The sequence below is a fragment of the Gopherus evgoodei genome, chromosome 7, assembly GCF_007399415.2.
Source record: "Gopherus evgoodei ecotype Sinaloan lineage chromosome 7, rGopEvg1_v1.p, whole genome shotgun sequence".
NCBI lineage: Eukaryota > Metazoa > Chordata > Testudines > Testudinidae > Gopherus > Gopherus evgoodei.
In genome coordinates, this window is record NC_044328.1 from 48,639,879 (window position 1) to 48,665,546 (window position 25,668).

At 41.5% G+C, this 25,668-nt stretch overlaps 1 protein-coding gene across 8 annotated transcripts in view; it reads left to right on the top strand.

Moving 5' to 3' along the window:
* Window positions 1–25,668, top strand: part of JMJD1C (jumonji domain containing 1C) — a 331,267-nt gene that overhangs the window by 55,021 nt on the left and 250,578 nt on the right. The window contains exon 1 of one of the 8 annotated variants that reach the window (XM_030568490.1): window positions 17,248–17,375. The exons of the other annotated variants lie outside the window; for them this stretch is intronic. Coding sequence (XP_030424350.1) covers window positions 17,352–17,375 — 24 coding nt within the window. The 5' untranslated portion in view covers window positions 17,248–17,351. Of the gene's footprint in view, window positions 1–17,247; window positions 17,376–25,668 lie in introns of those variants that run through there. 8 annotated transcript variants of the gene reach the window in all.

Below are 25,668 nucleotides of genomic sequence, written 5' to 3' on the forward strand. Positions count from 1 at the left end.
AACATCGCTGTTTCTTTTGGGTAGTCTCCCCTCAGGGTATGCTCCCTGTATATGTCTCACTGGGAATGCAGTTGTGGAAGCTGAAACATCAGGGCAGCTGAAGGCTACTTATTGATGCTGAGCTCTTTATGATGTTTCTAATTGGGCAGATGAGTTTGACCTTGATATGAGAGAGGCTTCTTGAAGTTGTCAGTTAAGCTGATTTAGCGTTTTCTAAATTTTTTTTTTTCATTCCATGTACTTAAACCAGTTTGTAACTGAGACCTAGATGCTGGAACTAGGAGTGCTGCCATACCCCCCTGACTTGCAGTGGTGTCCATTTTATGGCATTTACAGTTTGGTTCAATGGCTTTCAGCACCCTCACTATAAAAATTGTTCTAGCACCCCTGTACTGAGATCTTGCACTATAGCAGTTTTAAATGTATTCATGCAAACAAATGCTTATTGTAGTTAAATATTTTCTTTAGTAATTATCTAAAAACTAAAATTGTTATATTGGAATTTTAAAAGTAATTATCATAGTTGTTAAAACATGACTTATGATGATAGATTCCAGTCCCGCTCAAACTTAACACATCCTTATTTTGCATTATTGACCAATTCCCTCCCCCCCCCCCTTTCACGGGCACAAGTTTGTAAGAGCAGACTGCAAATTACTTTAAGAATCAATTTTTGATTTTATATATAAAGACCAAAAGTATAGCTAGGTTAAAAATAGAAAAGTTCATAAAGTATAGATCCATTAGTGGCTGTTGGCCAAGATGGTCTGGGACGCAACCCCATGCTCTTGGTGTCCCGAAATCTCTGACTGCTAGAAGCTAGGAATGGGTGACAAGGAATTGATCACTTGATAAATTAACCTGTTCTTTTCACTGCTTTTGGAGCATCTGGAATATTGGACATTGGTGGAAGAGAGAATACTGGGCTAGCTGGACCACTGGTCTGACCCAGTGTGGTTATTCCTATGTTCTTCCTGTGGATGCCCATATTGTGAATGTACTCTTTTCAGCAAGTGTAAGCAGAAAAACAAACACACAAAAAACCCTGAGTGCTTAGGACATTGTTCTAGGGAACCTTTTGTCTATCAGACTTACTGTTCCTGTTTAACTAGTGGGGAGTGGTCATTTAGTTGCTTTAGATCTCCTAGGCGTGGGCACCGGGTGAAACTTCCTCTCGGGGAAGCTCTTCCTCTCTCGCCTCTTCCACCCATGGCCTCCCTCCAAGCTCCAACTGTGAAACGTGAGACACTCCAATTGTTGATTTCGTTTCATGTATCAAGAAGAGGTAGAATGGAGCATTTCCCCAGAAACTAGACAGAGTTCTTCCTCTCCAGGACCTTTGGAACAGAGACACGAGTTTGACATCTTAGACTTGTCTCAAGTTCTGCAGCCAAAGGGCGGCCAGTGACTTAAGATGGGTCCCTATGGCACCTCATACCAGCAATAAAAACAGTGTCTGGGATACTAGCTAAATCTGCTTACCACCTTTACTTATGCCTCAGCTTTCACTGTACCATCCCTTTCACCTCCAATGGGCTATTCAGCACCAAGTGACCTGTCTGTGTGCTCAGTATTGGAATCCCCCTTGTTCTTGTAGGACATAAGCAGTGCTAACTTGGCCATGGGTCACCAAAACCATGTTACTGCACATAGCAGTTGAGACACTGGCATAATCTACTTTCCCTACCCAGATACAAAGAATGCATGAGAGCTGTAGCACATCAGAATGGGTTGCCCAGAACTAGAAGAGGTATATTTGTTGTCTTCTTCCACAACGAGATGTATAATGGACTCTTATCCTGTGCTTACACCTTCCTCTCCATTGCCACCACACTTGGGAGTTAAGAAGGTTCTCCAGAGACACTTCTTTGGGTAGATGAGTTGTGTGGGTCTCTGAGGGACCAGACTCCCACTTGTATGTCAACCAGTCTGGTATCCATATGTTCCTCAGTCATTGTCCTACTGGGTGCCCTGGGGTATGCAGCCATATGATTGCAAACAACCATCTTTTGCTCCCACCTTCCTGTAAGAATGATAAGGATCAACAGGCAGAGGTGGAGTAAAAATTTACCCCAGCAGCAATTTTATCATCCTCCCTTGAATTATGTCTTGTCCTGCAGATATCTTTGAGGCGTTCTAAGACCCGATAATATGCATTCCTGGGACCCTTGATGTTCCATTGGCAGTAGTGCAAGAGAAGTCTCACAAGCCACTAGACATTTGCATGTTTTCATGCCTAGGAAACTTGCTATGCTTATTAATGAAGGATTTTTATAGCTTGCTAAGGACTTTTGTGGCAGACTTCAGCATCATCAGTGCCTGCAACTTTCAAGATGGTGCATACGCAGAACCAAGTTACCGCTAAGGGCTTTAAGTACTCTGATTTTCATCTGCTGTCAGACTGTTGTCGTAGTGGCTGTTCGAGGAAGATCTTAACAGAAGGGGCCTCCTAAAACAACACTGAGGGAAAAGGATCCTAAGAAACTGTCTATGCTTGGCCCCCAAAAAAATAAAAATTAAAATAAGTCTTATCTTTTGCCCTTCTCCAGAAGTGCATTGCTTGCCATTAGGTGCTTTTGGCAAAATAACTTTCCATACTGGGATAAATTCTCACTTCCTTTTGGAAAGAATCATTTAGCAGTGCAGGGAAGAATTAAAATCCATAATGCTAGAAGTGTAGCTGATGGCTGCCACTTTCTTGGAGGCTGCTTTAGATGCATCTGATTCATCTACACTCACCGTTGTCACATTTGAAGTATCAATTCTTCTGGCTCCAGTCATTGGGAATACCCTTTGAGATCCAAACCATGATAGATTATCTTCCATTTGAGGGTCATGACTTCTTCAGCTCAAAGACTGATGAAGCCCTCTACTTATTAAGAACTTGAGAACGAACCAGTTTGCATGGTTCTCGATGAGCTTATATACTGCCACCCCAAGAAGAAAGCAAGCCAGACCTCAAACCTCCTTCAGACCACATCTCCATACTATAATCAACCACAGAAGGCATCAGTGTCTGGACCAAAGCATGAGCGGTGTGGCCTACTGGTTGGAGCGAGCTGAAATGAGGAATAAGAGCTGAGAAGTGGAGCTGGAGTCAGGACTCAGGAGTCAAGAGACCAGAGTCAGGAGCTGTAGCCAAGGATTGGAACTGAGGTAAACTGGAGTGAATCAGGAAATCAGACTGGAGCAAGGGTTTGAGGCTTTGTGAGATCAAGGCTGGAGCAGGGCTGAGAAGGAGGCAGGCCCAGGGATGATTACAGCTGTGGATGAAGGGTTGAGCAGCCAATGACATGCTGGTGCTGCTGGCTTAAGAGCATGCCTGCTGGCTCCCTTTAGCAAATCATGTGGTTCTGTTGTAGGCCATCTGCGCTTATTAGTCTGCCTGGAAATTGAATTAGCTAGTCTCAGGCTCAGCTACAGGAAGGGCCTCATTCCTGACAATCAGAGGCAGTGGAAAAAAAAAGGAGCGGTTCCAGTTCAGATTACCCATCACCTCTTCCTCAGATACACCACACTTAATCTTCCTCTTGACAGCCAGTGTTGTGCCGCAGTTGAGAGCTTGCCAGAAGCTTTGAAGTATGACTGTCAATTTTCTCCCCAGCCCTCCACCATCCTCCTTTTTGCAGCTGCCTTTTTTAAAAAATCAGGAATGCTAGACTGATATCACTGCAGACTAGTAGGTCACAGAGAGTGTCATGCAATTCCAGTCTCTTCCTACCCTTACTTCCCACTCCTCTTCAGTGACCTTCCTCCCAAGATATTGAAGTAGAAGGTGGATTTTCTTACATCTCAGAAGTGCTTTTAGAATTCAGGGGCAGGAGATTTGATACCCATGATTTTCTCATTCCAAAGAAGATAGAAAGATGACCTTTGATGTCTAAACAGGTTCATCCATCAGTGCATGTTCAGAATTGTGCCTTTGACTTCTGTAATTCCCTCGCTGGATCCTCAAGATGTCTGTTTTCTTATTTTCATACTTTAAGGTCACAGGAAATAACTCACAATCCAAGTAGGAACATCTCACCACCAGTACCGCATCCTACCCTTTAGTCTTTCCACAACACAAGGTTAATTATCAAGTGGTTGGCAGTTGTAGAAACTTATCTAAGGATCCAGTTCTACCCATAGCTCAACAACTGGCTGATCTAAGTAAATGACGCGAATTGGTGACTAGCTTTATCCAAGTGACATTTTAAGTTCTTTACTAAAAAAAAAAAAAAAAGCTACTGCACAAGTGTATCCCTAACAGATACTGTGGCCAAAAGAATCCAATCTCATGCATATACACTAAGAGTGGAATCCTTATGAACAACACACATCCAACCACCAGAGCTATTGAATGGTAAGTAACAGATTTCTTTTTCTGGACAAAGACTTGGTCTCAGGAGCAAGACTTCTTTCTGTAAAGAAATTCTAGTGGCATTAATACAAAACTGATCAGTAATGGCCATCTTAAAGCTAAACCTGTACATCCAGAAGATGTTAGAATAGGATGCCTTTGATAGGAAATCCTCTCCTGCTTGTCCATTTCATAAACTTTATCCCCTTTTCTAAGTATGTGTTTAATCTGGCATAATTTGTTCATGTCTGTCCAGCTGTGATGTCTCTGAAGATCAGTCTCATTAGAGAAAATGCATGTCCTGAAATGGCTCTGTGAACAGAAAGTTGGAATGGACAATAAGAATTGTTTCCTAGGCTTATGAATGTTTTGCCCCTTTTTCCTTGTCGGGTAGAAACTTGCCTGCTTTCAGTGATTATGTTGGCCCAGTGACTCAGAGGAGCTCAGTTCTCTCTTGGAGTGGGCTTCTAGTTTATTTAATTTTACTGATAATGTACATTGATTTTCTCATTTTGTGGATGGCTCTATTCCTAGTCTCCTGATTCAGCTCTTATTTGGAGAGAGTGTAGAGATGCTCATAAGATGTTCTCGTCTTCCTCAGGAATGACTAGAAACCCACACAGCTTTTATTCTATAAGTGGCTCCTATAACCGATAACAGGGTTTTTTAGATATTATAACTTGAGACTAAGCAGTCGTATGCATTTTCAAAAATTTCCAGTTAAATTTCTGTTAATAAGGGAAGGCAACCCAAGGCAGGGAATAGTTTCCTTTTGGAGTCCTAGGTAAGCATGAAGGTAATGAAGTAATCTGTCATATGGTAAGTGCCAACATTTTTTCAGGGATATGGTCACTGTCAGTAAGTAAATTAAAACTATTAAAATAGTGTTATGGGGATTCTATCATGAGAGAACCTATGAACTTCAGCAAGAGAAGAATGTGGCTGCTTTTGTGCTTAGCATTGATCGTTGCAGAGACCATGTTACCTTTGCTTTGTAATGTGTAATGGCATCCAGTTTTGCTGGACCACTTAAATGAACGCTTAAAATGTATAAATCCTAAGTGGCCTGGGTTAAAGGGTTACATTGTGATAGTTAAAATCAGATTAGGAGCATGAACTAACACCTCTATGTTGAATTAGAAAGAGTTGGGGCCGGACTGTTCAATGATATATTATTCCTTGTTCTTTCTCTTGGTCTGTCAAAACCTCATATATTAACCTTCAAGTCATACTGAAAATGATATTCTTTCCACCCAAGTTTTCTTGAAAATGTATCATTATATTATTTTCTGGAAAAGTGGGTTGTCCTGGAGGATATTTTGATTGGATTAGGATGATTTCATATTATGGACGTTTGATCCCATTCTGTATTTGTGCATGTGCCCATTCAAAGGTCTTGGCACATTTTAAAATCCAAAATAAATCAACGTGTCTGCTAGATATGACAATCCATAGGAACTCTCTGAAAGTCATGCTTATTTCTTTCTTGCAAGATTTTTTCGTTTTAGTCATTGAAACTGGCTGGTGATTCCCAAGTGTTGAGAATACTTATTATAGGTACAGGCCATGCCTTCAGTCATGTTCTACTCCATTTGTAAAAGGACAGCATGTTATTTCATCTGTTTTATCATTTCAAATAGAGACCAGACATGCCAAACCCGCAAAACAAAACAAAATGCAGAAATTGAGCTTGTTTTTGGCTTAATTGGCGTGGGAGTTGCTTATTGGCTAGTTTCTGGCTTGTAGTTTGTTGTTTGGCTTGTAGCTTGTTGCCTCTGTTTTTTTATCAGCTCCCGGCAAGCAGGGGCAAGGAGGGGAGAGAGTCAGGGGTGCACAGTGAGTCCACCACAGGCCCAGACTGCACCCTGGAGGGATCTAGTCACATAGAATGTTGGGGTTCTTAAGGATTGGTTTGGTTTGGCCTTGTTTTGAAATGGGATTAGCTTGATTTTTGGCATAGTGTGGAAGTTGGCAACTGTGATGGAGATCGCATGGTCTGTCTCTCAGGCCAGGAACCAATTTGTAGAATCATAGGATGGGACCTCAAGAGGTTATCTAGTCCAGTCCCTTGCACTCATGGCAGGACTGAGTATTATCTAGACCATCCCTGACAGGTGTTTGTCTAACCTGCTCGTATAAATCTCCAATGATCGAGATTCCACAACCTCCTTGGGCAGTTAATTCCAGTGCTTAATCTCAAAACAGTAAATTTTTCCTAATGTCTAACCTAAACTGCCCATACTTCCTTATAAGCCATTTGCTTCTTGTCTTGTCCCCAGAGGTTAAGGAGAACAATTTTCTTTCTCCTCCTTGTAACATCCTTTAATGTACTCAAAAACTGTTACCACGTCTCCTCTGTCTTCTCTTCTCCAGACTAAACAAACACACTTTTTTCAATCTTCCCTTGTAGGTCATGTTTTCTAGACCTTCAGTCTTTCTTGTTGCTCTTCTCTGGATTTTCTCCAATTCGTCCAGATCTTTCCTGAAGTGTGGTGCCCAGAACTGGACACAGTACTCCAGTTCAAGCCTAATCATTGCATAGCAGAGGGGAAGAATTCCTTCTTGTGTCTTGTTTACAACACTCCTGCTAATACATCTTGGAATGTTTGCTTTTTTTGCAACAGTGTTACTGTTGACTCCTATTTAGGTTGTGATCCATTATGACCCCCAGATCATTCCTGCAGTACTCCTTGCAGGCATTTCCCATCTTGTATGTGTGCAACTGATTGTTTCTTCCCAAGTGGAGTATTTTGCATTAGTCCATATTGAATTTCATCATATTTACTTCAGACTATTTCTCCAGTTTGTCTAGATAATTCTAAACTTTAATCCTATCCTCCAAAGCACTTGCAATCCCTCCCAAGTTGGTATCGTCCGCAAACTTTATAAATGTACTCTCTCTATACCATTTATCTAAATCACAGATGAAGCTATTGAACAGATCCAGACCTCGAACTGATCCTTGCGAGAACCAACATAATATGGCCTTCCAGCTTGACTGAACCACTGATAACTAGTCTCTGGGAACGGTTTTCCAACCAGGCAGGCACCCACCTTTATAGTAGCTCTATCTAGATTGTATTTCACTAGTTTGTTTATCAGAAAGTTATGCGAGACCGTATCAAAAGCTTTACTAAATTCAAGATATACCACATTACCACTTCCGCCCTATCTACAAGGCTTGTTACCCTGTCAAAGAAAGCTATTAGGTTGATTTGACACATTTTGGTTCTTGACAAATCCATGCTGACTGTTACTTATCAGCTTAATATCTTCTAGATGTTTGCAAATTGCTTGATTATTTGCTCCATTATCTTTCTGGGTACTGAAGTTAAGATGACTGATCTGTAATTCCCTGGGTTGTACTTATTTCTGTTTTTATATATGGGCATTACATTTGCCCTTTTCCAATCCTCTGGAATCTCTCCTGCCTTCCATTACTTTTTGAAGATAATAGATAATGGCTCAGATATCTCTTCAGTCAGCTCCATGAATATTCTAGGGTGTGTTTCATCAGGACTTGTTGACTTGAAGACATCTAATTTGTCTTAAGTAATTTTTAACTTGTGTTTTCCTTATTTTAGCCTCTGATTCTACCTCATTTTCACTGGCATTTACTGTGTTAGTTAGACATCCAATCACTACTAACCTTTTTGGTGAAAACTGAAACAAAGTCATTTGGCAGTTCTGCCATTTCTAGACTTTCTTGTATTGATTTCCTCCCCCCCTCCTTTATTGAGTAATGGGTCTGCCCTGTCCCTTGGTATTCCTCTTGCTTTTAATGTGTTTGTAGATTCTCTTGTTACCTTTTATGTCTTTAGCTAGTTTAATCTTGTTTTATGCTTTGGCCTTTCTAACTTTTGCTCCTCTATGGTTGTGCTATTTATATTGTTTGTTCTTTGTCTCACTACATCTTTATGAAACTGCTTGGGCATCAGAGGTTTTTTTCGTGGAGGGCATTAAATTAAAAATTATATCTTCAAAGAGGCCACTACTCCCTTGAGATAGTTGATAGGGTTGTGAGTTCAATCCTTGAGGGGGCCATTTAGGGAGCTGGGGCAAAAATTTGTCTGGGGATTGGTCCTGCTTTGAGCAGGGGGTTGGACTAGATGACCTCCTGAGGTCTCTTCCAACCTTGATATTCTATGATTCTAAGTCTGATCTGTGCATGAGATTACTCCTGAGAGCATTCTGTGCCAACAGATTTAAAATTCTGTAAATTTTATTTGTCAAATAAATTTGAGGCTCCAGCATGTCATTGAAGAGCAGAAGCCAGTGGCTGCACAGAGGTGGGAGAATTCTGCAGCTTCCCCCCCTGCCTTTCCCGACATGGACTCAGAGGTGAGCCTGTACCCAACCGTGACATAGTACAAGAACTGGGCCTGCTCCAGAAAACCCCAGAGCCCTGCCTCTTTATGCCAGATGCACCAGGTGTGGGCCAGTAGGCTCAGCAATGCAGGCTCCTAGTGTGGAGGGGCTTAATATAGGAGGATCCAGGGGTGGGTTGAGAGGGTCCTTTGTGGGGCAATCTCGATGCATGTGTCTCAGTGGGGGATCTGGGTGTGGGGTGGAGATCTGGATACACGGGGCTTGTTGTGGGGGGTTCTGGATGAAACAGTATTGGGACTGTGGGTGGGGGGTGTCCAGGTGAAGGTGGTTGCGGCTCACCAGGGAGAGTCTGCAAAGTGAGGGGGAATAGAGCTTGACAGGGGATCTGGGTGTGGGGGGCTCCCTGGGGGGTCCAGATGCTGCGAGAGTGGGGCTCAGTGGGATGGGGATCCTGGTACAGCTGCTTGTGGTTTGATGGGATAGGGATCCGGGTATAGGTTACACCTCGGGGTGGTCCAGGTGAAGGTGGGAGTGGGGATCATCAAGAGGGGGTTCTGAGTGTGGGGTGGTGAGGCTCAGCAGGAGGGTGTCGGTAGGAGGAGGGGTCTGGATGCATTGGGGTTGGGTGAATGGGGAGCAACTCCCTATACAGGGGTCCCTCCCCCTGCAGCTAAGGAGCAATGGGTGTGAGGAGGGAAGAATTTGCAGAGCTTCCTGTAGGTGGGGGAGAAATCTGGGGCTGGGTTTGACCCGGACTGGGATACCATGCAAGGGAAGAGGAATTCCCATCCTCCACAGCCTGGCTGGGACTAGCATGTGAGCCCAGCGTAAGAGTAGGAGCCACCCGCCGGGTCTTCCCCAGTCCTGCTATCTGCCCCACAGTGACTGACTTCTCTGCCAGCTACTGTAGGCACCTGAAACATACTGCTGGGGAGAGCTGCATGTCTGCTTTTGTGGCTTCCCTTTGCTTCCCTGTCATTTTTCTGTGGGGAAGCAAAGAAATCTGCAGGAGACATAAATTCTGCACATGCAGTATGGCACAGAATTCCCCCAGGCATAAAGGTAGCTAATGTAACAACCACAACAATGAAATAAGTTGAGGAATGAAAAAATACTCAACTTCTCCGCTACTTATAGGCACACTCTTCAGCTCTAGCACAACCACTAATCACAACCAATAATGCATCACAGCTTTAACTCTGTCTTATTGGGAATGCTAATTCTCCCGCACCCTTTTCCCCCAAACTCCCCACCACCACAGACACTGAATTTCTCCACTACCATGCTTACATTCTCTCATGTTTGGGGAATAGGGTGTTTCCTGGGGCCTCTGTATGTCTTGCCTTTTTTTCCTTCTTGGTCAGAAACTTGCCTGCTTTCAATAATTACGTTGGCCCAGTGACTCAGAGGAACTCAAAGTTCTCTTGTTCTTGTCTCTGTTCCTTTTTCCTAATAAGCTTTCCAGGTTTTTCTGTAGCCAATTTTTATTGGCTGACTCAGCCACTATTTCCTTTTTTGCAAATTCAGATTGTTGATTTGAAAGTCTGCCAAATGGTATGTTGGTGAACAAAAGTAACAAAAGCTACTTCTTTATTTATGATGAATAACATTAATATTTCTCTTATGAAGGATAGAATCTTCAATAGTGTAACAGCTACTTTGACAAAAAGTAGGCTCTTGTGGAGCTGACTGAACACTTTCATGAGCTGTGCTCCTGAGCTGGTTTGGGACTTTGTCAAAGATCCTGGTCTTCATCAAAATAACTGTTTCTTTGTCAGAGGCCCTCATCCAAGAAGCAGCACAAATACTGCAGGAGTCCTTTTTCCCCAACTTGCTTCAAAGCTTTTCCCCTCTAGCTTATTTTAAAAGCTTCCATATGCCATGTTATCCAACAGAAGTAGTTGACATGTCATCCATCAGCTCTGTTGTGCAGAAGTTTTCAGTTATAGTGACTAACCCTGTTTTTCTTTGTGTTAAAATAATTATGTATCACCAGAGGAGAGGGAGACCCTAAATCTGACTATATACACATTTTAAACTTTCTGCTGTCTGTAGCTTTTAAGGTATAGGGGGCTGAAAAATTGAAATTCAAAATCTTAACTTATTTAAGATTTATTTTTAACTGCTTAGAACTCAAACTAAGATTTACTTGGAAACTTTGAGAAAATTTGGTCTTTACTCAGGCTATGTGTTGTAAATTTTGGGTTAAACTGTTTTTCTAATAAAACAGAGGCCAAATTCTTGCCTATTTATGTAGATTATTATAGGCCCTCATTACCATAATATGAGCACCTCACAGTCTCTAATTTATCTCTGAACTCCCCTGTGAGGTAGGCAAACATTACTTATCCCCATGTTACAGATTGGGCACTAAGAGTACTCAGTATTGCAGTGGGAAGGTATGATTCCCCATGCAGGTAAATACTCATGCTAGCTCTACTCGTCCTAGTGCACTAAAAGTAGCAGTGTGGACAAGATGGCCCAGGTAACAGCTCTGTCTTACCACCTGAGTTTGGAATCAGGCGGCTAGCATGAGCTGCTGGCCGTCAGCCTGCCCTGGGAATCACACCTTGCAGGTCCCAGAGGGGTTCTGTGGTGAGCAGGGTATTCAGCCCAAGTCTCAAATTAGCACCCTAAACCATCCTTCCTCTTAACTTCGACTATAGTATTGCTACTGCTTCTCCAGTGTCAACTTCATGTTTGAAGGACATCTGTGATCTGATCCTGGGATAAAGACCTTAATGCCATCTTGTTTCTATGACCGTACCCTCATTTCTTTTTTGGATCTGGTGCGAGGGGTGGGGGGTAGGAGAGAGAGAGAGAGAGAGAGAGAGAGAGAGTTTAGTCTGTGTCCCTGACTGATAGCCCTCTATAGCATCTGTTTCCCCTCTGGTTCTTTTTCAGAGGAGTTGATCTTTTAATACTTTGACAGTGGCTAGCAGGTTGCTTCATAGTATAAATCCTCCTATTTCTCCCTGTGATCTCACTTTGGTCCAAGTCAATTTGATACATCATTCCTTTTAACCCCAAAGATATGTCCATTTGCTTAGCTATCAAGAACAGTTGTGGAGCTTTGGAAAGAATAGGAGGGACCAGAATTTTTCTTTGTTAACCTTAACTGTTTTTCTGCTGAGACCAGATAACTCATGGTGGTTAATAATAGTTACCGACAGTCAAACTTATTAGGCTGTTCGTCTGGAGCTTGGCAGCTATCAAGCTGGTGTTCCCATCAAGTCTCTGAGCTTAGTTTTCTAGTCTTCCTCTCCTAAAATGCTGTATAGAATGGTTGTGTGGTCTGGCACTGGAGCGTTCCAGTAGAAGTAATTAACAGAAATATCCCTTTGTGGATTGATAGCTCTGTGTTGTGAAACTGATGATATAATGAACTTCCTCTGCCTTTCAAATATATTGGAGTTATATCTGTCTGTTTCAACTACGCTTAAATTTTCTGGTAGCTGAGTCATTTTCATGGAGTACTCTTTAATAATTTGTTCCTCAACACTGTGAAGATGTACTTTTCAGAATACAATAAAAGTAACTGTCTTCTATTAAAAATAAGTGAATGATATAGAGGTTGTGATGTGCCTAGGGCACAATGATAATGGATTAAGTAATTTATTCCCAGTATCATTCTCTTTCCTTTAGCCATTTATACTATAGTATATCCTGCCAAACCACTAAGTGAACTTAAAGCTTAACTGAAAAACAATTTTGTTAAATGTATAATAACTGTCAGGCAATTCTGACAGGTTCAAGATCTCTTAGGCCATGTCTACATCTTAAATTTTGCAGCGCTGGTTGTTACAGCTGTATTAGTACAGCTGTATAGGGCCAGCGCTGCAGAGTGGCCACACTTACAGCAACCAGCGCTGCAAGTGGTGTTAGATGTGGCCACACTGCAGCGCTGTTGGGCGGCTTCAAGGGGGGTTCCGGGACGAGAGAGCAAACCGGGAAAGGAAACCAGCTTCCCCGCGGTTTGCTCTCTCGGTCCCGGAGCCAGCCAGCAAACCGCAGGGAAGGAGACCTGCTTGCTCGGGGTTCCGGGACCGAGAGAGCAAACCGGGAACGCCGCGGTTTGCTCTCTCGGTCCCGGAGCCAGCCAGCAAACCGCAGGGAAGGAGACCTGCTTGCTCGGGGTTCCGGGACCGAGAGAGCAAACTGCGGCGAAGCTGGTTTCCTTTCCCGGTTTGCTCTCTCGGTCCCGGAACCCCGAGCAAGCAGGTCTCCTTCCCTGCGGTTTGCTGGCTGGCTCCGGGACCGAGAGAGCAAACCGCGGCGTTCCCGGTTTGCTCTCTCGGTCCCGGAACCCCGAGCAAGCAGGTCTCCTTCCCTGCGGTTTGCTGGCTGGCTCCGGGACCGAGAGAGCAAACCGCGGCGTTCCCGGTTTGCTCTCTCGGTCCCGGAACCCCGAGCAAGCAGGTCTCCTTCCCTGCGGTTTGCTGGCTGGCTCCGGGACCGAGAGAGCAAACCGGGAAAGGAAACCAGCTTGATTACCAGAGGCTTCCTCCTTCCACGGAGGTCAAGAAAAGCGCTGGTAACTGTCTACATTGGATTACCAGCGCTGGGTCACCAGCGCTGGATCCTCTACACCCGAGACAAAACGGGAGTACGGCCAGCGCTGCAAACAGGGAGTTGCAGCGCTGGTGGTGCCCTGCAGATGTGTACACCTTCAAAGTTGCAGCGCTGTAACTCCCTCACCAGCGCTGCAACTTTCTGATGTAGACAAGCCCTTAGTGTTCTGAAATTGTCCATTATGTTGCTATTTTTCAATCTGCTGCTGAAGTATTAGTACGATTAAGGCCACTTTGGACAGGATGGCCAGTTTAAGAAATCCTTTGTGCCTGTTTTTACAGGTCTTGTTGAATTTGTTAGAAGATAGCAGCAGCTGTTTAATATTAATCCTTTTCAGTGTGATGGTGATGATCCACATATATCTTATTACTTGATTTTATTTAGCCACCTAAACAGTAGTTTCAATATAGAGTTACGTGAGATAAATTATTTTTCTTGTCTTGACCCATCAAAATGTTGTATTCTCGTTTTGCACATGGCTTTAAAGTGTATATGGAAAGTTCAAAAGATGAACTTCACTTTTTATACATTTGGCTTTTGAAAACTTTCCATTGTATGAATGTTCCTTGCATTGCAGGGATACAGTTGTGAAAACAGTGAGTTTTTTAAAATCTGACTGACTAAATCTCTAGCTCAGGGGTCGGCGACCTTTCAGAAGTAGTGTGCTGAGTCTTCATTTATTCACTCTAATTTAAGGTTTCACATGCTAGTAATACATTTTACTGTTTTTAGAAGGTCTCTTTCTATAAGTCTATAATATATAACTAAGCTATTGTTGTATATAAAGTAAACAACATTTTTAAAATGTTTACGAAGCTTCATTTAAAATTAAATTAAAAAGCAGAGCTCTCCAGACTGGTGGCCAGGACCCGGGCAGTGTGAGTGCCACTAAAAATCAGCTTACGTGCCGCCTTCGGCACACATGCCATAGGTTACCTACCCCTGCTTTAGCTGATGATAATAGTAGAGCTTAAATTTAGCGACAAATTGAATTAACAATTCAGTCTTTTAAAAATTTGCTGTTTCCCCCCTCCCCCACTCCTTGTAATTTTATAAAATGAGAAATATAGTAGGTAAAGACTAGCCCATTTTCTGTAGCCAGTACTGTATCATTTAGACTGAAATTTCCCTTGTGTATTCAATAAATCATGACTGAGTTTTTGGTATGTTTGAAATTCAGTTTGTCCATTCTTGAGATCTGAGTGTGAAAGGTCTTGTTCAGTATTTTAAATGCTTATTTTGCACCTCTAAGTTAACAGACATTTTTGTAAAACTTCAAACTCCTTGGTCTTCAATGAGATGTTTTAAAGAAACGTGATTATCCAAAAACTTGGTTTTTGTAAGTATTAGAAATTTATATTTTTGACTACATAGTATGTGATTTTTCTGTTAATTCAGTGTAGTTCACTGCTTTTGAAAATTTGGGCCAGTAGCCTACATGACCATTCATTGAAGATTGACAGAGCCTTACCAATGATCAAGAAATGTCTGAAATACAAAAGCAAATTAACTTCCTTTTGTGGATTACTTACATTTCTCCAGGTTACATGAACTGAAAAGGGACAGAGTGGCTTATGGAAGATAAACATGAAAAAAAAACCGAAATATTCTCTTGTCTGTTATGTCAGAATAATAATAATAAAAAAAACCCTCTATTTAAAAGTATAAAAAATGTATGCCTCACGTGGTAAAACCTGCAGAATATAAAAGTATAGAATATAACTTAGTGTTCACCTTTTCTCCCTTAATCACTCACGTATCTCCAGTTACCCTTTGTCAGCCATTAGATACTGAACGTAAAAACAAACAGAAAAACCCCACAGCTTTGGAAGGGAATTACATGAAATGAAGTTTTATCTTTAACACAACTATGAAGCAGTATGTTGTTAGAATATGAGGGTAAGAAGTAAGTGAATCTGTTAAGTAGGCCACAATTTATAGCAGAACATGAAAATGTCAGGTGACATCACAGCTCAGTTAATCAGTGAAGAGTAGAATGAGGGTGAATCTCCTTAGTAATGTATTAAAAATGGTTTTTCTTAATCGCTTTTCAGTTTCAGATAGTGTCTGCTAGCAAGAGGTCTACCACTGCAGCGGTGTTCAAGCACATATTTCTTAACTGGTAACACTAGGCTGACCCCGGCCCCACATGTGGGTCAGCATCGGAACCTCAGGGCTGCCCCCCGGAGGCAGCTGTTGAAAATGTCCCAGGGTCTCTGTCTGTGTCACCCTAGCGCAGGGGTGTGTGTGTGTGTGTGTGCGCGCTGGGGATGAGCCCTGCGCCACATCTCAAAAGAGCATTTTAATTTAACCCTTTGCGGCCGGTCTTTGCAGGGGTCTCTGCTGTGCCCCCTTCCCCCCAGCCTTTGTTTTAATAAAGACTCACGGAAATGAAGAAAAAAACCACACTTAATACATAATTCCCATATGAAGAATTTTTGGCTGTTTTCAATTGTTCTCTTGTATAGAATGTACTCCCCCCCCCACTCCAATTTATCAGAGAAATTTATTTTGTCCACATCTCTCAAATGAACTGTAGCAAGACAGTATTAAAGGGTATTTTTTTAAAAAATAAACTCAGCAGTGAAAAGCTAATATGACATTTTGGAGATAAATATTTGATATAAATACATTATGAATTTATACAGCAGAAAGATCAGAACACTGAAGTGTGAGATGCATTTGCTATGTAACAAGAACACGGTCAGTTTATTAACGATGCATCTTGACAACAGATGTCTACACACACAGAGTTACCAATTCTGTATATATGTAACACAGCAGGCATAGGAAGGAAAGTTGTCAGCTTGTCAGAAGAACCATTTGCATTCTCAAAATGGAGTAGAGAACAATTGTATCTCACTTTCAGCTTCTGTTAAGTATGGTTAGACTCCTGGCACTCCTCTCAGTAGCTGTAATTTAGCCAGGTGCTTTATAATGAACTAAATTAAAAGAATCAACATATTTCTTCTGTGTATTGGCAGGTTAGCAGTATGTTTGATTTAACTATGTTTAGTTTTCCCTAAAGTGTATTGAGATTTAAGTTATTGGTACTGAATCCTTGTGGCATTGGAAATCAGGCTAAAATAAATATAAATACAAATATAACAATGGTTAGTTTCTTATCCGCATCTGTGTATAGTAATGCAAAGAATTGACTCTTAAAAGCTTTACGGAATTAAGCACTATAAACTCTTTGTGTGAAGGGGGGGAAGACTTTAAATTTCATTGAACTAAATGTGAATGTATCAGAATGATATCATTACTGCAGAGAAGCTACATACTTACTATTAGTTTTCCTGAGGAAAAAAACAATTTTGGTGTCAAATTCTGTAATGATATTCAGAGGCAACACAGTTACTGCTTACATACTGTTAAATGTATGTCAGTCTTTCTTTAGGGTAATGGAGAGAACCGATAAAGGCTCTCCTTTTTATAGTGTTCTATGCTTCTGCTGAGTGTACACTCAGCAGGTTTCTTGTTTTTGATTTTTATGGAGGAATTCATGAGATATCAGTTTTCTGGGAAATTTATAATTTTACTCACACTTGATTTACACTGCCCATCCAGCTTTAATTTTGTCCCCTAAAATTTTCCAAAATGTACACAAAGGTCAGAATAAATTACTAGGGACAGATTTTTTTTTTTTTAATTTTGATTTTTGCAGTTACATTTTTCTTTAAAAAAATAAACCTATTGAAAATTAAATGTTGACATTGACAGTTTATATTAAGGCTTGATCTTTCTACAACCCATTCAAATCAATTAAATTCAATTAAAAATATTCTGCAGCAAATGTATACTGCTTGAAGTTTTAAAGAAAGTCTGATCACTTGAACTCGTAAAAGTCACTGGTGAAACACCTAGAACCAGAGTTTGTTCAAGAGCTGAACCAGCTTTTAACAGCACTAACATCTTCTGGAGATGCAGGAAGAATTTTTTATCATTTTGTTTGTTCTGTTTGTTTAGTTCAACGACTGATTCATTCATAAAATGATTGGGAGTTGAAAAAGCTTGTTTTCCTCTTCCAGTCTGTGACTAAAAACAAAGTGTGAGAGGATGAGGTCCACTAGTTCTAAAATCTTGAAGGACACTGTGACCAGAAACAATGAGTTCAATTCACAAACTACAGGTAACGCTGCCTTTGTTTAGTCAGTAAGTTGTAAATGCAAAAGATGTTTTGACAAAATAATGTTTTTCTCATGTATACAGCATATTAAGGTAGTTTTATTTAACTGATAAACTAAACTGCTGTTTTGTGCATTTTAATTGAATTCTAGTTTTCATCCAAATACAGCTTGAAAGAAATCAGAAGTAAAATAATTAATCTTGTAGTAAATAAGAAATGCATTATTGACTATTTGCCAACATAAGACTAAATAGGAATCTGAATAAATGTATGTTAAGCTATGTAATTACTTAAATAAATATCTCTAGATATAGTATAGTCTCCTGACTAGCAAAAAAATAACACATTTAGTATAAAGGCTATATTTAGTTGCCAATTTACTTTAATGGTAACCAACCATTAAAGGTCAGACCAAGAGTTGTCATGAGCATGGTTGGGGGGTGGGAGGAAACCCAGTGAACACATACTGTTTGCTGGAGCAAGGGGAAATAACAAACGGAGTTTAACTTAGTCTCTCAGGCACTATTAATCCTTGCATTATGACCTGATGGCAAGGATGAGCTGGGTAAGCGTTTTCTCTTCCTTTTTCCCTTCAAAGCTACTCATTAAACATTTTGGCTTTTTTATATAACTGTTATAATTCCTAGATAAAAAGCTATGTTACGTTGCCATTAGCTGAGACTGCGTACAGTAGAGCAGAACCTCAGAGTTGTGTTCACCAGAGTTACATACTGATCAGTCAACCATACACTTCATTTGGAATCGGAAGTACCAATCAGGCAGCAGAAATAAAAACAATGAAGCAAATAGTGCAAGTACAGTACTATGTTATACATAACTATTTCAAAATAGGGAAAGTTAATTTTTTGGCAAGGTAAGGAAATTGATTCTGTACTTGTTTCATTTGAATTCAGATGGTTAAAGGCAGCAGTTTTTTTGCATAGTAATGTTTCAAAGCTATATTAAGTCAATGTTCAATTGTAAACTTTTGCAAGAACAGCCATAATGTTTTGTTCAGAGTTACGAGCAATTCCTGACATGTTCGTAAGTCTGAGGTTCTACTGTATCAGCAAAGAGTAAAAAATTAGATGTTGTAATTCTCCCTAAAATCAAACATCATAAATCCAAGAGAACTTTAAAGACACTCAGATGGCACTGCTGTCACGACTTCTCTACTCTCCTGCAGAGCTGGTGATCTGTGCTCTTCTCACTGGTTTGGATCCTGATTTACAGCTTCAATCTTTTTTGTCTGAGGTTAGTACCCACTTCTTTGCATGAAGTGCAAGTGCAAGCCAAACAAGCTACAAGCCAAAAACTAGCCAACAAGCAACTCACAAGCCAATTAAGCTTAAAAACAAGCCCAATTTCAGCGTTTTTTTCCATGGGTTTGGCATGTCTGCCTTCCAGGTGTTGGTCCTATTAATAAATTACCAGAAGTCCACCTGTATCCCTGTACAAAGGATAGAGTTTATTGGCACGGTTCTCGATTTTGAATAGGTGAAGCACCTCCTTTCAGAGGATTGTATCTGCTCAATCTCGACTTTGATAAGCTCCCTTCAGGCACATCTGATCACAATAGTCCAGATGTGCTTGAGCCTTCTGGACCACATGGCATCGTGAACATGTGGTACAACATGCAAGGCTACATCTCAGACCTCTTCAGGTCTGGTTGACCACTGTATATTCACCCTCGTAACATCATTTGGACATGGTATTTACTGTCCTTGACTCACTGACTTGATGGTTGAACAGACAAACAGTTTGTGCGGGAGTACCTTTTTCGAGGCCCCAACCATCTATGTATCTCCAGTGCCTTGGTGCTGGGTTTGGAAGTCCGCCATGGGCAGCTTAGGACTCAAGGCCTATGGTCTCAAGAAGAGCTCTTGTTCCATATCAGTAATAGAGACCACAGGGCAGTTCGTCTGGCCTACCAGGCATTCTTAACCCACATTAGACAGTGCAGTCTCAGTTCTCACAGACAGTACAACCTCCATGTACAACATCAACAGACAGGGTGCAGCGCATTTTTCCCTCCCATGCCAGGAAGCAATCCAACTGTGAGAGTTTTGCATTACATACTCAATCTACCTAGAACAGGGGTGAGCAAACGTTTTGGCCGGAGGGCCACATCGCGGTGGGAAACTGTATGGAGAGCCGGGTAGGGAAGGCTGTGCCCCCCAAACAGCCTGGCCCCTGCCCCCATCTGACCCCTCCCACTTTCCGCCCCCTGACTGCCCCCCTCAGAATCTCCCACCCATCCAACCCCCCATTCCTTGTTCCCTGACCTCCCCCTCCCGGGACCCCTGCCCCTATCCAACCCCCTCCCACTTCCTGTCCCCTGACTGCCTGACCCCTGTCCACACCCCTGCCCCATCACAGGACCCCATCCCCATTCAACCCCCCCGTTCCCCATCTCCTGCCCCACCAAACCTCTGCTGCATCCAACTGCCCCTGTCCCCTGACTGCCCCCCGCCTAGGCCCCCTGCTCCATATCCGGGCCCTTGACCCCCTTGCCAAGCCGCTCATAGCAGCATGTCTGGAGCCGTGCCTCCTGGCTGGAGCCAAACACACTGCCCTGCATGAGTGTGCAGCCCCGCCACCCAGAGCACTGCTCGCGTGGCGGCATAGCTGCAGGGCTGGGGGCTCAGGGGCCAGACAGGACGGTCCCTGCGGGCTGGATGTGACCCACAGGCTATAGTTTGCCCACCTCTGACCTAGAAGCATCTTATCTGCTGGGTATACAGAACCAACTCGCAAATCACCTCAACAGGTCCTTCTCCAGTTACCACGATTGGTCCCTTCATCCAGACATCACTAAAAACATCTTCCAAAGGGGGGGGGGGCTTCCCTTTATAGAACTGTTTGCTACCTGCAACAACAGGAAATGCCATAAGTTTTGTTCCCAGAGGGGCCATGACACGGCGTCTCTTACAGATGCCTTCCTGTGGCATAGACAACTTATCTGTATTATACCTTCCCCCCCATTCCATTAATTCACAAGGTTCTGTTGAAGATCAAGCAAGACTGAGCACAGGTCATCCTTGTAGTCCTGGTGTGTCCCAGACAGCACTGGTTTACCACCCTCTTAAGCCTTTTGGTGCCGCCACCAATCAGGCTGTCACTGCACCCAGACCTGATCACTGAGGACCATGGTCAGCTTCTCCACTTGCATCTCAGCTCTCTTCATCTGACAGCATGGAACCTTCACAGCTGAATCCTGAAGAGCAAGCTTACTTTGAGGAGGTTCATAGTCCTACTAGGCAGTAGAAAAAATTTCACCATGGTAACTTACCTGGCAAAGTGGAAACGATTCTCCATCTGGTCTTCCCAGCGTGGGATTCCACATATACAATGCTCATTGCAACTTATTTTGGAGTACCTTCTGCTCTTGAAACAATAAGATCTGGACCTTTCTTCAATCAAAGTCCACATGGCAGTCATTTAAGCCTTCCATCCTAAAGTTGACAACAGATTGGGTTTTTTTGGCATGAAACGATGATCCATTTTCTCAAAGGGCTGGAGAGTGTGTTCCCTCAGAAGGAACCAATCTTTCCTTGGGACCTAAATCTCATCCTGTCAAAGATGACAGGCCCGCCCTTCATCCCCCTAGTGACATGCTTGCTGTTGAACCTATAAGTGCTTTTTTAGTGGCCCTCACTTCAGCCAAGAAGGTTTTGGAGATCCGAGCCCTCATGTCGGAACCCCTCGTATGCAATTTTCTTCAAAGATAAAGTGCAGCTGCACCCACGTTCAAAGTTCCTCCCGAAAGTGGTTTCACAATTCCACTTCAGCCAAGCAATTTTTCTACCAGTATTCTACTCTTTTAAGTTGCATGCAGATAGGGAAGAACAATGTTTGCATTGCTTGGATGTTAGATCGGCCCTGGTATTTTATATTCAAAGGACCAAGCTGTTCTGCAGATGGATTCAGGTGTTCATAGTGATAGTTGAGAGAATGAGGCCTGGTCCACACTACACAGTTAAATCGATTTAAACAGCGTTAAATCAATTTAACTCTGTACCCGTCCATACTACAAGGCACTTTAAATCGATTTTAAGGGCTCTTAAAATCGATTTCTGTACTCCTCCCCAATGAGAGGAGTAACCCTAAAATCGATATTACTATATCGATTTAGGGTTAGTGTGGACGGAAATCAAAGTTATTGGTCTCATTCCTTTAATGTAGCTACCCAGAGTGCACTGCTCCGGAAATCGATGGTATCCTAGGACCATGGACGCACACCACCGAATTAATGTGCCCTAGTGTGGACGCATAAAATTGATTTTATAATATCGGTTTTATAAAACCGGTTTTAGTAATTTTGATTTTATGCTGTAGTGTAGACGTAGCCTGAAGGGTCTCCTCATCTCTGCCCAGAGGATTTAGTCTTGGATTACTTAGTGTATCCGGGCATGTTACGACCTCGCAGGAGTCCCTCCTCCACCTAACCTGACTGCTCACTCCACAAGATCTTAGGCCTGTTTGGATGGTTTCTTAGCTCAAGTCCCTGTTCAAGATATCTGCAGAGCAGCAACCTGATCCGTGGTGCACTTATTCTTCACACACCATGCCATTACCGTACACTCCAACGACGATGCCAACTTTGGCCACACAGTGTTACAGGGAGCTTGTCCTTGGTCTCTGAGCCCACCTCCTGTGCAGCTGCTTGTGAGTCACCTGTATTGGAATGGACATGTGCATGCACTCAAAGAAAAAAATGGTTAACTTTCTGTAACTGTTGTTCTTCAAGATGTGTTGCACATGTCCATTCCAAGACCTGTCCATTGTCCCCTCTCTTGGAGTTGTCAGTAAGAAGAAATGGAAGGAGTGCAGACTCCATGGGGCCCTTTATGCTGGCACTATGAGCATATGGCACGATGGGGTGCTGGAGCAGACCCTATGGATACCAGTAATGGAAAAAATTATGGCAATTGTGGGTGGGTCGTGCATGCACCTATATTGGAATGGACATGTGCAACACATCTCGAAATACAACAGTTACAGACAGGTTAATAAGTAGTTTTTTCCAACTGAAGTTGATTCAATAAGAAATGCTTTTAAACGCGACAGTTATAAAACAGTGCAGACAATGCGTTTCTTTTACCATTTTATGGAACTATTTTCCATGTGTGCATAATAATTGTTTGGTTATAATTGGGTAACTTTGGTTTAAAACTACATATTTGCATTTGATGCTGGCTTTCATCAGGATATTAGGTTTTTGAAGGAGGAAATGCTGGTTGGAACAAATACAGTTTGGATTTTTCATCTTTTCTAGTAGTTTTTTACCCTGTAGATTTGGATAGAGATTGTGTTTAGCTTATCTGTTCTGTTCACGTATACAGCTTAATACACGAGAAAGAAGGATGAAAACGTTAATTTTTAAGCTAGAGTAACTATAAATGAAGAAATGCATGTATCAAGGATGGTAGAGAAATCTTGAATATTGCAAATAGGACCTTCTGAACTGTAATTTCCTGTCCTATACTAAAACTATTTCTGCTGTCTTTGGCTGCTTGCCGCATTGCCGCTACTCTCCACTGAAATGGATAGCACTTTCCATGGACTCCCCAAATATATATTTCTGTATACTTTAGTAGCAGTTTTACCATGTAAAGCTGTTTTTTAGTTTACTACAAATTTTTAAGATTGCTTCTGTACAGCTGGAAATATACTTAAAGACCTGGTAGATGGCAAATGTCATTCCTGTCATAGAGAAACCATCTGTAATGCCATGAGAAGGCCAAGCTACTGGAAACAGGAGATTAGCTTATGAAACATTTATTTTTATTAGTGGCATGATGCCACATGTCATTACAGCCAACCTTAATTAATGTTTGGTTATAATGTCACTGTTTCAAATATTTGTTTGGGAAATCTTGAGGTAACTCGGGTGTGTTGTATTGCTTAATATTAGACAATGTTAAGTAGTTAAAGTAGTCCTCTAGAAATACCTTTTTTAAGAACTGAATGTAATCAAATAGTTGTCTGGATCCCAAATCACTGAAGTTTTATTGGTACAAGTGGCAGTTCATTTTTTGTTCCCCAACTTTAAGGTATACATTTTATGGCCAGTAGGGGGAGGCACCGGCTCCTCTTATTTCTCAGCCTAAGTTTTCCATGTTCCCATTTAACCTGAATTACAGAAACACTGTCTGCATTTATACTTTTCTGTTTACTGGTTTGGAAGGAATCTTATATCTCCTTAGTTATACCACCTTGTTGAGTTTCACTTGAGCAGTAAGTGTATATTATGTGAACTAGCTATTAATGGCATCTGAAACTATTATCTTACTCTGACTGCAGTGAATACTTTCAGTCTTTCATTTTTCTAAAAAAACTTCTTAAACAAATGATACAGTAGATAGGCAAATATGACCTGATACTTAGGTCCATAGTTATTGGTTAATATGAGTGTGAGATGTGGGGGAGAGAGGAAGCAATGTGGAGTTACATTTTAATTTATAGATGTCGTATGGATATTTAGGGCCTTTCAGTATTGAACTTTTCTATAATACTTGTTCTGATTGAGTTAATGAAATTTAGCTTTAAAGGCAAATGACGTGTGAGATATATTTTTATCTAGAATGTTACTGTGTACAAAACTTAATTTTCATAAGATAGTTATTTTAAGTCTTTTACCAATGAAGCATTTACAGTACAATCTCAGAGTTACAAACACCAGAGTTACGAACTGATCAGTAAACCACATACCTCATTTGGAACTGGAAGTACACAATCAGACAGTAAATGATGCACCCCTCAAAAAAAAAAGGGGGAGAAGCAAATGCTGCTTAGTATAGTACTGTGTTAAACATAAACTACTTTTTAAAAAAAGAGTAAAAGTAAAATATTTTTGGCAAGGTAAGGAAACTGTTTCTGTGTTTGTTTCATTTAAATTAAGATGCTTAAAAGCAGCATTTTTCTTCTGCATAGTAATGTTTCAGAGATGTATTAAGTCAGTGTTCAGCTGTAAACTTCTAAAAGAATGAAATAATAATAATTTGAGATCTCTATCTCATAGAGCTGGAAGGGACACTGAAAGGTCATCGAGTCCAGCCCCCTGCCTTCACTAGCAGGACCAGGTACTGATTTTGCCCCAGATCCCTAAGTGGACCCCTCAAGGATTGAACTCTCTACCCTGGTTTAGCAGACCAATGCTCAAACCACCAAGCTATCCCTCCCTCCTGCTATGATTGTTATAAGAACAGTCAAAACTTTTTGTTCAGAGTTACAAATAACCTCTCTTCCTGACATATTCATAACTGAGGATCTACTGTATAACTGTATCAGAGGGGTAGCTGTGTTAGTCTGGATCTGTAAAAACAGGAAAGAGTCCTGTGGCACCTTATAGACTAACAGACGTATTGGAGCATGAGCTTTTGAGGGTGAATACCCACTTTGTCAGATTAATGTAGTGGAATTTTCTAGGGGCAGGTATATATATGCAAGCAAGAATCAGGCTAGAGATAACGAGGTTAGTTCAATCAGGGAGGATGAGGCCCTCTTCTAGCAGTTGAGGTGTGAAAACCAAAGGAGGAGAAACTGCTTTTGTAGTTGGCTAGCCATTCACTGTCTTTGTTTAATCCTGAGCTGATGGTGTCAAATTTGCAGATAAACTGAAGCTCAGCAGTTTCTCATTGAAGTGTGGTCTTGAAGTTTTTTTGCTGCAGGATGGCTACCTTTAAATCTGCTATTGTATGTCCAGGGAGATTGAAGTGTTCTCCTACAGGTTTTTGTATATTGCCATTCCTAATATCTGATTTGTGTCCATTTATCCTTTTCCGTAGGGACTGTCCAGACTGTATAACTGGTTTATTTAAAATAAAACAATAGATAATCTCCTAATTAAATTCTTAATAAAAGGAGTGTAAGTATCATTTTTCATAAACAGCACTCTATTCCATCTTCTGTCGAGAGTACAGCATATGCTTGGAAAACTGACAAATTGCTGAAGCCTGGTTAAATTTGTAAACGTAAAAGTTGTTCAGGCATATTTTTTTCTCAAGTTAAGACATTCTTTAACTTCGCCAGTAAAAATAGGAAGTGTTTTCCTTATGAGTTTTAGTTCTTAGCTTGTACATTTGTTCTTTGAGGAAGAACAGTAGTTATACTTTATAGTTTTAAAATATGGATTATGTTGTTTATCAGTATCATATGTCAGAAATGGAATTAATTTGATGTGCTCACTGTGACCTCCCTTTGAAGTCAAAGGCCAAATTCCTATTGACTTAAATAATGTAAGGCCTGGTCTACACTACGTGTTTAAATCGATTTTAGCAGCGTTAAACTGATT